The sequence below is a fragment of the Rhinolophus hipposideros genome (genome assembly GCF_964194185.1).
Source record: "Rhinolophus hipposideros genome assembly, chromosome: 14".
Taxonomy (NCBI): domain Eukaryota; kingdom Metazoa; phylum Chordata; class Mammalia; order Chiroptera; family Rhinolophidae; genus Rhinolophus; species Rhinolophus hipposideros.
This window is the reverse complement of record NC_138060.1, coordinates 60798921-60811729: the sequence shown is the minus strand read 5'-3', so window position 1 is coordinate 60811729 and position 12809 is coordinate 60798921. Positions and strand designations below refer to the sequence as shown.

At 49.5% G+C, this 12809-nt stretch overlaps 1 protein-coding gene across 3 annotated transcripts in view; it reads left to right on the top strand.

The window, feature by feature from the left end:
• PFKFB4 (6-phosphofructo-2-kinase/fructose-2,6-biphosphatase 4) overlaps positions 1–12809 on the top strand; it is a 38390-nt gene that overhangs the window by 10962 nt on the left and 14619 nt on the right. For 2 of the 3 annotated variants that reach the window (XM_081071420.1, XM_081071421.1), the window contains exons 4-9: positions 3510–3576; positions 6030–6104; positions 6490–6546; positions 7232–7353; positions 9137–9344; positions 9882–10028. In XM_081071420.1, the coding sequence (XP_080927546.1) occupies positions 3510–3576; positions 6030–6104; positions 6490–6546; positions 7232–7353; positions 9137–9344; positions 9882–10028 (676 nt within the window). The remainder of the gene's footprint in view (positions 1–3509; positions 3577–6029; positions 6105–6489; positions 6547–7231; positions 7354–9136; positions 9345–9881; positions 10029–12809) is intronic. The other variant, XM_081071422.1, reaches the window with a different exon arrangement.

Below are 12809 nucleotides of genomic sequence, written 5' to 3'. Positions count from 1 at the left end.
ACACGGTAGTGTCGGGATTAATTTAAATGGGGGAACCCAAACTCAGAGAGGTTGGGAAACTAGTCCGAGGCCACCCAGCTGGAACAGAGGTCCAAGCAGTGGAAGTCGGAAGGTTCATGTGTACTGCTTTACCGACGCAGCTTCTGGCTATTCCTAGAAACCCTCCCTCATGTCTTCAAAGCCTGGGTCTGGCCACTGGACAGCATGGCCCTTTCCCATGAACCATTCCAAAATGTCCCACAGATAACTGGCAAAATAGAAGAATCAGACTTTTTAAAAAGGGAAACCTGGGAAGAGAAGGCTGCATTTCTCAGGGGCCAGGGTACTCACACATTGTTGACGTCCCTGGAGCTACACCATGTTGAAGTCTGTCCTTGCCACTGGGCACAGTGGGAGGTCACAAACAGCAGGCACAATCGTGTATGCACATGTGGGTCACATGTACACACTCCATCAGGCACATTCATACTTGTGCACACAGTTGTTGCCACTCATGAACCCCATATGCATACATGTGCATGTGCACACACACCTCATAGATACACATGGGTTCGTACTCACATACCCATGTATACACAGTCACACACTGCATGTGAGTATGCACAGCTGTGGACACCGACACATATAAATACTCAGAGACATACATGTGCATGTACTCTCAGACATACAGCACACAAGGACAAGTACATACACACCTGCATTCCTCACATGTACACACAGGGCACACTCATGCTCACCTGTGTACACACATACACACTCGAGCACACTCAGACATGGTGTGGGGCAGTCCCCAAGACCACTCCAGTGTCAGTGATTTGCTAGGATCACAGCATGTGGCCGTACTCCTGGCTACGCTTTATCAGTAAAATGATACAAATCAAAATCGGCAAAGGGAAAAGACACCTGGAATGGAGTCCAGAGGAAAGCAGGCACAAGCTTCCAAGAGTCCTCTGCCCCAGACTCACACAGGATGCACTGAATTCTGCAGCATGGATTTGTGACAACACATGTGAAGTGTTGTCTACTAGGGAAGCTCATTGCAGCCTGGGCCCAGGGTTTTACTGGGGGCTGGTTACATAGCACCCTGTGCCTAGCATATACCAGAATTTCAGAATCCCAAAAGGAAAGCAGCTGTTCAGTATAAACCATATTGTCTATGTAACCTGGCCAGACACAGTGAGTCACTTATTGCTTAAGGAAAGGTTTTTTTTTTCCCTTTTAATCAATGTAGGGATCTGCTTACAGTTCAAATTCTCAGACCCCAGCCAGTGGCCAGCCTTGCAAGCAGGCCTTTCAAAGGACAGTGTTCTCAGGCTGCTGTGTTAACACTTTTCACACCACATGAAGGTGGGTGTACACACACCTGCACACATACTTGCATATCTCTCAGCACATGTGTGGTCATATACACACTTGTGCTCACCCTATATGCATACATGATATATAGCAAGCATACTCATATATGTGCACATGCTACATGAAGGTGTGTGTACACACCCCTTGTGTATGCCCGTGGGTGTTCACAAACAAGCGTATCCTGTATGCACATGTTTGGACACATGCATACAAAACCTATACTCATGTGCACACATACCCTATGCACACACGTGTGCACACTCAATCATACCTGTGCCTTTTCAGTCACCACACACGAGGGCTTGAGGACACTGGGGTCTTTTCTCTGACCTCAAGTAATTCTCCAGTTCTTGGACACCAGCTGATGTCCATCAAGTCACTCCAATTCAGTTCTGGTACTACCTACCTGGTTAGGTCAGTTCCCACAGGTGGGGGGGGCTCAGTCCCACTAGACTGCCTCCACTTCAAGCACCAGTCCCAAGTCTCCAGGGGACTACCCATACTTCTGACTGACCCACTATAAACCAGGGGTTCCCACAGATATCACCAAAGCCCAATAATTAAGTTCGTCAGCCTGTATGTTCTGGCCAAACAATGCACGAGCAGGGGTTTGCAGTAAAGAAGGGAATTAGTTTATCAGAATTGGCCCATCTGGAGATGATGAGCTCATGCCCTAAAAGACCTGACCAGCTGATAGCGTGTAGGTTAGTGATTACATAGGGCAGAATGACAAGACATGGTGGGTTAAGAGTTCAGGGATGTGTTAGGAACTGATTGGTCAGAGGTAACATAAGGGTAATGAATTATTTCTTCAGGTATTGAGGACAACGCGGAGGTTAGCTCTTGGTGCCCAGAACCCGCCCGGCATCAGTTTCAAGGAGAGGTAGCCAAGAGAGACCTCCTGGCTTAAGGCTCAGAAGCAGAAACATAACTTAGGTTAAGATGTTATCTTTAGCCTGCCGGGGCATACACCCTGTGACTCGTAATCAAAACTAGGCTGTTGTCTTCCGCTGCCTCAGGGCTCACAATCATCAAGATGAGAGACTAAAGTCAGGTCTGTGAAGTGTGCTGAGAAAGAGAAGAAGGGAAATAAAAGTGTTTTGAAACTACACTTTAAATCACATTAGAATGGCAAGGACCCTCGGTTTCACAGCTTCCTCCAGGTTCAGAAATTTGCTAGAATGGTTCACAGAGCTCAGGAGCACTTTAGTTATGTTTACAGGTTTATGATAAAGGATACAAGTAGCCAAACGGAAGGGATGCCCAGGCAGGGGAGGGGGGCAGGGCCCGGAGCTTCTATGCCCTCTCATGGCACGTCACCCTCCTAGCACCTTCATGTGGTCAGCAACCTGGAAGCTCTCCAACTCTCATTGTTCAAGAGTTTTTATAGAGCTCAATTCACTCTCCAGCCCACCCCCTTCCTGGAGGTGGGTGGGTGGCGCTGAGAGTTCAACTTTGTAATCACTTGGGCTTTCTAGTGACCAGTCCCACCATGAGGCTATCTAGGAGCCCTGCCCTGAGTCACCAAGTTAGCAGTGCCAATCCATTTTGCAGCAATCAACGAAAAGGCCAAGGTGTTCTGAACAGTCTAGTCAGGATCAGCTGTGATGAGGATTTTGCCTTCCAGAGGGTCTGTGAACATGGGTGCAAGAGAAAGAGACAAGCACCCTCTTCAGAAGGGATGATTTGGGGAGTTCTCTCTTCCAGGAAAGAAAATTGGATATTAAGTGTAATGTTGCCCTAGGGGCCAGTGTTGGTGTCTCCCCTCTCCCCACCACCAGCCCCTGACACTCACACATGTCTGGTTTTAAGAGCATTTTTATTGACAATCATGGAACATGCATGACAATTAGAAATCATGAACACGGCAAAATGGCTGCCTGGATATGTACATGTTAAGATGAGAAGCGAAAGTTCAGAAAAGTGGTATTTCAAAAAGTATTCCCAAAGGCAGAAACACAGCCTTCCACCCTTCAGGAGCAGAGTGAGCTTGAAAATCATCTCAAGGACAGAGAAGAGAAGAGAAACCTTAAAAAGAGAGAGGGGACCCCAGGGACTGTCCTCTCTCCTGTCTGGCGTAGGACGTGTCCCTGACCCACTGACTTCCAGCCAAGGTCTGGGTGCTGGCTGATGCTGTGTTTTCTCCTCCAAAGGCAGTGTGCCCTGGCAGCCCTCCGTGACGTCCGGCGGTTCCTTAGTGAGGAGGGGGGACATGTGGCGGTGAGTGATACCCTGGTGACATCTGGGAGTGACGTGGGAGCTCACACCCATCCACCGCTTTGCTCATCAGGCTTTGCTCATCAGGCGTCTGCAGGGGAAGGCAGGGTGTGCACCAGCCCCTGGGAGGAAGTCTGCAGCTGCTATGCAGAGGACGCCAGAGGCTGGCTACGGGCTAGGAATTTCTCCTGGGCTGTGGTTGTGTGTGACCCTGCAGGACTTCCTCCTGAGTGCTCACACTGTGAGTCACCTCACAGGTTAGAGGAATCACGGTACCTAAGTGTTTAGCAAATGTGATTTCTCCTGGTATGGGGAGAATCCTGCCCAGCATTGACTGGCTGTTGAACCAGTTGAATTCTGGGTGAGGAATTCCACCTGTGTTGGCCTCTCTAGTTAGATGGAAGGGTGGGACGAGCAAGGCTGAGCAAGAGTGCCTACAGGGAAAGACCCTACCCCACCCCTATGCAGTCAAACTTGGGAACTGTGTTTTCCTTCCTTTTTCCTCTTGGAGGCATGCCTCCTTTAGGGCCCTGTCCCCCAGCGCCATCTAGATCAGTTGCCCTCTAGGTCTGTGGCACAGCTGTTACCCTGGGAATCCCCTTCTCCCTCCTGACTTGAATGCCTTGCTCTTGGACCCATTGTCTTCCTTTTCCTTGGTTTACTGACTTGTTTTGTTGGAGCACACTCTCCAGTAGCTTCCTGAGAAAGGTACTCGGGAAGTAAATTTCACGAGACCTGACATGTTTAGAAATGTCTTTTTTTATCCTTATATTTGATAGTTGGGTATAGAATTCTAGGTGGGAAGTAGTTTCCCCTTAGAATTTCCGCGTTGCTCCCTTGTATTATGGCTTCTAGCGTGCCTATGGAAAAGTCTGATGTCATTTGGATTTGCTGATCTTCCTAAAAGCTTGGAGGGAGCTGGGGGCTTCTCATGGCCCTTCCTCTGGGGAGGCCTATAGAGTCTTTAAGGTGATGTATCTTGTAGTGAGTCTTCTCTTCACCATGCTGGGTCCCCGGACGCTTTCCATCAGGAATCTCTCCAGCAGGTCAGAGAAACTGTCATTTCATTACTTGGGTAAACCTGCCACTTTCTGACAGTTGACTCCTCACTGCATTCCCATTTTCAGAGCTTCTTTTTCTAGAACGGTTGGTGTCTGTATGCTAGGCTTGATTCTATCTTTTTCCCTTTATTTTCTCCTTCTGTCTTTTTTTGCTTACATTGAGGGAGACTTCTTCAATGGTACCTTACAAGTATTTGCTTGAATTTTTAAAAAAATTTCTGTGCTCACGTTTTAATTTCCAAGTTTCTTATTCTCTGAGTATTCCAGTGTTTTAGAACTCTGATCTTATTTCATGGTTAGTAGAGCATTCTGTGTCTTTCTCTAGATAATAATTATGTTTTTTGATGTTTCCTTCTGTTCCATGCCCTGTCTTTGTTTCTTGAAGTTTCTTTTATTCTGTTTGATTTAGTATGTTTTCCACAGTAACGGTTTTGCTGGCGCAGCCAGTGAGCCCTCGAATGCTCTTTTGAAAAAGTGATGCTCTAGGGCGTCCAGTTGGCTCAGTTGGTTAGAGTGCAGTGCTCATAACACCAAGATCACCGGTTCGATTCCCACATGAGCCAGTGAGCTGCGCCCTCCACAACTGGATTGAAAATGACTTGACTTGGAGCTGATGGGTCCAGGAAAAACACACTGTTCCTCTGTATTCCCCAATTTGGGAAAAAAAAGTGATGCTCTAAAAACTGCTTGAGGATGGGTGGGTGAGTGGCTGTCCCCGGGGTGCCCGCACAGGCCCCAGGCTGGTTGGATGAGGTGGGGACGGGCCTGCAGCTCCACTGGCTCTTGGCTGCAAGGCCAACCAGTCCCCCCATTTCCTCCGCACCCTTGTCCCTTTTGACAGATGCCTGTGCCCCTGTTCCTGACCATCCCGGTTCTGCACAAGCACGTGTGCTCTGGTTGGCAAGGGCTTATGTTTGGTGTTCTCCATTTGTGAGTCAGTCACTGTCCTACAGAACTTTGTGGACATGTCTTGTTTCTCTCCTCTCCTCTCCTGTTGTCTTTATGCTTCTTTTCCCATTCTGGGGTCTCGGGATGGAGTGCAAATAAATGTGGCTTCAGTTCTCCAGGTTCAGTTTGTTTCACTGGAAGTCCTGTTGGTCAAACATGAACTGAGCACCTGCTGTATGCAGAACAGTGCCGATTACATTCCTCCATGCCGAGGGTTTGCTGCCCTGCCGGGAGCAAGGCACCCACTCCTTCTAGCTTCCGTGGGGCATGCTCCCCAAGGAAGGGGAGAACCAGCCCAGCCCTTGCAGGTGTGGAGGAGACTGGCCAGGCGGGTGGCCCGGACAGCAGCTGGGCTTGGAGAGAAATCCACTCCCTGTACTGCAGCTGGCAGGTGGCCTCCGACCCTCCCCAGGGCCAGAGGCTGAGTTAACACCTGTTTGGTCCTAGGTTTTTGATGCAACAAATACCACCCGAGAACGGAGAGCGACCATCTTTAATTTTGGGGAACAGAACGGCTATAAGGTGAGACCTTGTGACTCACCTCCTCAGTTGGGCCGTGGAATGTCTGGACCCTCCGGGGCCCCTTTCACGGCCTCCTGATGTGGGCAGGGCATCAGGCAGGCCGGCCGGCTTTCCAGTGGATTTGGGATTAGAGGGGTCTTTTTCCTTTCCACCTGGGATTTTCTTTCTGGGGAGGCCAGAGTCTGGGTGGGAGAGTCCTGTATAGGGCAGTATCTGCTTTGGTTCCAGGCTTCTAGATGCTGCCCCCACCCCCAAAAGCATGGCCTCAGGGCCCCAAGTGCTCAGCTTGGCCTTCAGTGGGGTAGGGAGCTCCATGGAGCCAGGCCCAGAACCCTAAATGTGTGTGCGGTCCCTTCTCTCCTGCTCGCCCTGGTCCCTGCTGCAGACCTTTTTCGTTGAGTCCATCTGTGTGGCCCCTGAGGTTATAGCTGCTAATATCGTGGTGAGTGGTGCATCTGACCTTGGTGGGACAGCAATACAACCATGGTGACATGTGACAGTGAGGTCCCTCTCCAGGTTGGCACTGGTGCCTGAGCCGGCCTGAATTTGGTCTTCCTGAACCTTGGGGTGGGGGTGGGAGGCCGTAGAATGCTGGGTCAGGCGAGCCTGAATCCCCGAGGGCCACTCGTATGGGGGGCTGTGTGGCATTCATTCTTGCTCCCTCCTCTTCCCCTCATAATCCCCGGGATAATGGGAGAGGAGTTCAGCCCCAAGGTAAGAGGGTGGGGTGACAGGTGGTATTTATATTTTTGAAAGAGGAAGAGTCTTTCCCCTCTCCCCTGCCCCCTGTTTATCTCAGGAATGAGCATCTGGGATTGGGGAGATAGTTCAGGTGGGGAGGGTCTTCCAGGACCCTCGCCCCTCTGGCCTCACTTCCTTCTGTCCCACAAACATGAGGGACCCCATCCTCAGGGTGCCCAGTGATGTTCTCTTAGCACCAGTATGGGAGCTGCTGGACTCTCCCTAGTGGGACCAGTCCCTTTGGGGGTTGGCCTCCACCCCTCTCCCCAGCCTTGGCCTGGCCTCCGGCCCAGCCCCCGCCCCCCCTTCCCAGCATTCTCCTTGGTCTCTGCTCCTGCCTGGCCTCCAGCCTTGATGTATCCTTGTTCTGTGCGTGGCTCTGGCAGCAAGTGAAACTGGGCAGCCCTGACTACGTCAACCGGGACAGTGACGAGGCCACAGAGGATTTTATGAGGCGCATCGAGTGCTATGAGAATTCATATGAGTCTCTGGACGAGGACCTGGACAGGTGAGCAAGGAGAGCACTGTGTCCTGCCCTCATGGGACGGGCAGGGGAGCCTACTTGGTTGCCTCCTTGGGGCTCCCCATGGTGGTGGCCGAGGGGCCTCCCCAACAGGCAGAGATGTTGCTCTCTGCCTGTTTCCTTCCTTGGGTCAGAAGTCGTTGGCTAGAGGTGACTTACAGAACCCCTGTTGTCTTATCTGGAATTCTGAGAGTCAGAATTTTCCACTTTTCCATCATAAAATCAAGGCTCTTCCCACAGGCATTTGCAAACATGACATACTCTCCTTTACGTGCACAATCTGCGTTTTGAGAAGCGGGCAGCGGTGCCCAAACTGCCTCGTGGCCAGTGCTGTTAGCTGCCCCCCTCTCTGAAAAGGAAGATCCAGCAGCAGAGTGGTGGGTGGGGTGGGGTCTTTAGGCCCATATGGGGGCATTCAGCAGCAGTCAACAAACATTTTATACAAAGGGTCAAGCAGTGAATATTTTAGGCTTTGGGGCAGGCAGCCAACTCTGCTGTTGTAGTGCAAAAGGAATGTAGACGGCATGTCAACAGATGGGCTTGACCATGTTTACCAGAAGAGGCTGTGAGGCTGCGTTTGACTTGTTGGCTGTCCTGTCTTACGTAAATGGGGGCAGCGGTTAAGTAAATAACTGTGTGACCCCTTGGTAAAGTGTTACACAGTCATTATAAACCATACCAAAGAGACAGGAAAGTGTATGTTAGGCATTGAGTAAAAAGGTTGGAATATAAATCTGTGCTTGGGTCACTTATAATGACCTAAGGATATATATGTAAACAGGAAAACAAGCAGCCGGTGACGGGCTGGGTTCTGGGTCTGGACTTCTGGACTGGCTGTGAGTACAGCTGGCCTCTCAGCCAGCCTCAGCCGGTTGGAGCTACGTGACATTTGTGGCTGGGCCTTTCCGTGGTGGTCCGTGTGTGCCCTGGTCTCCACAGCACAGCGTTTCTCCTCATGGTTCTGTGATGTGACCACAATAGACGGGCTTATATGGAGCAGCTCCTGTTGGATTTGTCAGTAAATGGTGGTGGTGTCTGTATAACACCTCTAAATCTACACCAAGGTCCCATGGTCCAGTCAGTGAGAACTCAGAGGAGAACATCCAGAGGGCTCTGGGGGGAATGGACCCAAGTACAATGCCAGAGAAACCCCGCCTTTTCCTCCTGCCGCCCTACCCCCTTCCGCAAACATAAACAGATAAGTGTGCTCTGAACGCTTTGCACACAAGGAGAGAGTAACTGACTGGGTTTCTCGGCAGCTGCCACCAGCACCATCTTCCTGTGCTTCTCCTCACCTGCCTGCTGCCCAGTGTGGGGCATGGCAGCCACTCGGCACATGGATGCCCTGGGCCGGGTAATAAGGGGAGAGTTCACCGGGGGAAGGAAAGGCCCGGTCCAGAGATGGATGACAGGAAGAGTGGTGGGGAGGAGCATTTGTCAGCTACTCCCAGGTCAATCCTGGAAAAAACTGTCTCTTGTTTATTTTAGAGACAGTGTGTTGAGAGCTCAGAGGTAGGCAGGAGGGGTCCACAGTGTGACACGACTGACCCCTCGCATTAGCTGTCCCCTGTGGGAGCGTGATGAGTGTTGAGTACCTCCCATAGGGTTTGTCTATATGTCACACGTGTTGTGTTGCTCCCATCTCACCCCCATTACTTACACACCAGCTGACAGTCCTGTGTATTGTGATATCAAGGCTGGTGGCTGGCAGGATGTGCCCTCGAGGGCCCTGGTCACTCAGGCTTCTCTCTGCCTTCTCTCTGGAAAGGGATCTGTCCTACATCAAGATCATGGACGTGGGGCAGAGCTACGTGGTGAACCGAGTGGCTGACCACATCCAGAGCCGTATCGTGTATTACCTCATGAACATCCACGTCACGCCCCGCTCCATCTACCTGTGCCGCCACGGGGAGAGTGAGCTCAACCTCAAGGGCCGGATCGGTGGGGACCCGGGCCTGTCCCCCCGGGGCAGGGAGGTCAGTGTGTGTGTGTCTGTGCGTTGGTCCCGCTGGGTGGCTGGGTGTGTGCATATATGTGCACTGGGGCTGGACTCCAGCTATTAGGTAGTCATCAAGATGGATGACCTTCCTTCTGTCTGGAATGTCCGCTTCATATAGGGAAAGTCACCAAGCTCCAAGCAGATGCCTGGATCTCTGGCTGCCCTGTGAGCTGTCACCAGCTGGGACCCTTTCCTTGGAGGGACATGACATTCTGAGTCCCTACAGTACAGCCAATGGCTGCACTACGGTTCAGGGGAGATAGTGAGGCCTTAGTGGGGAGGTCATACAGTTTAGGGCACGTGGTCGGATTAGGGGGCAGTGGCAGGGAATCTAATGAACCACAATTGGGTCTTCACTTGGGGGCTGGGAAGAATGCGCAAGAACAGCACTTGTGGGTGTGGGTGTCATTGCGAGGTTGGTGCATGTCTTACAAATCCTGTGTTCTCTGACACCGGGTGTTACTTCATAGACCCTGTGGCTGTGTGGTCTGAATTTGCCTGTGATGTGTTTCAGTTTGCCAAGAGTCTGGCCCAGTTCATCCGTGATCAGAACATCAAGGACCTAAAGGTCTGGACAAGCCAGATGAAAAGGACAATCCAGACGGCCGAGGCACTCGGTGTGCCTTACGAGCAGTGGAAAGTCCTCAATGAGATCGATGCGGTAATCCCCACCTCTTTCCTGCCCCGGCCCAAATCTCCCCGGCACAGCTGCGCTCAGCCAGGGTGACAGTGTTGAAGGTCAGGGCAAGCTTTCCCCTTAATTTTTCTTCGTTGTTTCTCACTCCCTCTGTCCTTCCCTTTGTTTGCGTTTAGCTATCTAAATCAGCCAGAATTTATTTTGATGTTTTACATAAGCCTTAAGTCTGATCTTTCCCCAGTTAACTCATTTACTTCTAACCGTCCATCTATCGTTTTCCTATTGATTTAGTTTACCTACTTTTAAGTTCTTACATATGATTTATGTATCTGTTCATGCACGAGTATCCACTGTTAATTATGGCAGTTTTTTACCATGTTTATTGGCCATTTGATAGCTTTTGTAAAGTGTTTTACTCTTCCCCTCCCCCCATTGGATTGTCTACCTTTCTCTTATTGATTTTTAGGATTCTTTATGTATTCTGGATATGCATACCTGGTGATTTTTGATTGAGTGCTGGACATTTTTTGGGGCGGGGGCGTCCCTGGGTGGACACAAGCAGGACATTTTGTCTGAACAATTGTGGGGTAATTTGAGGTTCCGGTTAATGTTATCTTCTCCAGAGGATTAACTTTTGCTTCTGGTAGGCAGTCGGGGCAGATTACCTTAGTCTACTCAGAGATAAAGGTGTTTTAAAGCTGGATTTTGATCTTTGTAGAGGCTACTCAAATTTTAGGTCTTCCTAGACTTTTCTGATGGAAAACTTGTGAGCCCCAAGCTTTTATCTTTTTGTCCCCTCAGCCTGAGATTGCTGACAGCTCTGCCAAGCTTCTGTCCCCTCAGTCCCCACTTCAAACTTGACTTCTCATTCTTTCTTTTTCTCCCAGGTTCGTTGAGATATAATTGACACGTAGCATTGAGATATAATTGACACGTAGCATTATATTAGTTTAAGTTGTACAACATGATGATTTGCTACATGTATATACCACCATGTTTAGTTAATATCCATCACCTCACATAGTTACAAAATTTGTGTGTGTGTGATGAGAACTTTTAAGATCTACTCTTTAGCTACTTTCAAATACATGATACAGTATTGTTAATTATGGTAACCATACTGTACATTACATTCTCAGGACTTTTTATCTTTTTCTCCCCTCCTTCTTCCACCTCCTGCCCCCCACTCCGGTTCAAGCCGTTGGTTCTCAGTCTAGTTGTGTAGGACACAGCTCCCTGGCCCATGCTGGTATTATGAGCCTTGTGCTCCCCTCAGCTGAGGCAGTCAGTCACTAGTCGTTGGTCCGCCGCTCACAGCAGCTCATGGCAGCCCAGCTCCAGGGAGAGCCATTGTTCACAATCTTAGCTGCAGAGGGCGCAGCTCACTGGTCCACGTGGGAATCGAACCGGGGGCAACCAGTGGCATTAGGCACACCACCTGATCCCCTGGGCCGGCCCTGACTTATCTTATAACTGGAAGTTTGTACCTTTTGATCCCCCTTCACCTTTTTCCACCACCCCCTTACTTCTCATCCTTTTAACTGCCACTTTTGAAACAATAAAACCTCAAAGGGAAAAATGATGCTATATTTCAGGTTCACCTCTTTGGGCTTCCCTTCACTCCAAGATCTTGGCTCCTCGAGTCCTCTCTGCCTTGTAACTCTATGATGATATCAAATAGATTAAAAAATTTTTTTTTTCTGTCTGTCTTTTCCAGTTGATCTCACTGGAGGGTTAGTCTGAAACAAGCTAGTCCACCATTGCCTGAAGTGGAAATTGCTAATGAGATCAGATTTGAATCTTAGAAAGATCACCCCAACTGGTGTAGGGAACGGTTTTGTTGGGATGAGGTGGGGGGACAAGCTGGAGAAGGGAGACTCATTAGAGGTGCTTGTAGTAAGCGGCCTGGTAAGGTGATGACCTCTGGAACTTGGGTGGCACCTGTGAAAGAAACAAAGATGGATTTGAAGGATGTTTATTCATTTATTCATCATATATTTATGTGAGCCTGCCCTGTGCCAGGAACTGGGCCACGTCCTGGGGACTGAGGTCCTGGTAAAGTGATAGAACTGATAATGACTAATTGGGGGCTGAAAAGGAGGAAAGCATCCAGGATGACTCCAGGCTTCCAGCCACTGGGGGTTCTGGGGTGAGGAAGGTGATGAGCTCCCATGAGGGCAAGAACTGTGTCTGCTTTGTTCACCTTATGGTAGGTGCTCAGTAAATACATACTGAGCGAAAGGAAGAACTTCTGGGAGATGTTCAAGAGCAGATATCCACGGGGCAGTCTGATCTCCAAAAAGAGGTCGGGGCTTGGGTATCCTCCCAAGTACCTCAGACATGGTACTTGAGACTAGAATGGGTGAGGTGGCTGAGGGGGACAAGTGCGATCCAGGAAAAAGCAAGTCATGGGATGTAATGTACAGCTTAGGGAATTTAATCAATAATACTGTGATAGCATTGTGCAGTGTCAGATGGTTGTTAGACTTATGGTGATCAGTTCTTTAGGTATATGCTCGTACATGTTGAATAACTATAGTGTACACCTGAAACTAATATATTGTATGTTAGCTATATTTTAATAAAAATCTTTTACAAATTGCAAATGAAAAAAAGACTTCTACAGTAATACCTCTATGTTCACTGTATTTTCTATTGCATGTAATTTTCTGTCGCTGCATAACAAATTACCACAAAATTAGTGGCTTCAAACAACACACATTATCTTACTGTTTCTGTGGGTCAAGAATCTGGTAAGGCATGGCTGGGTTCTCTGCTCAGGGTCTTCCCAGGCTATAAGCAAGA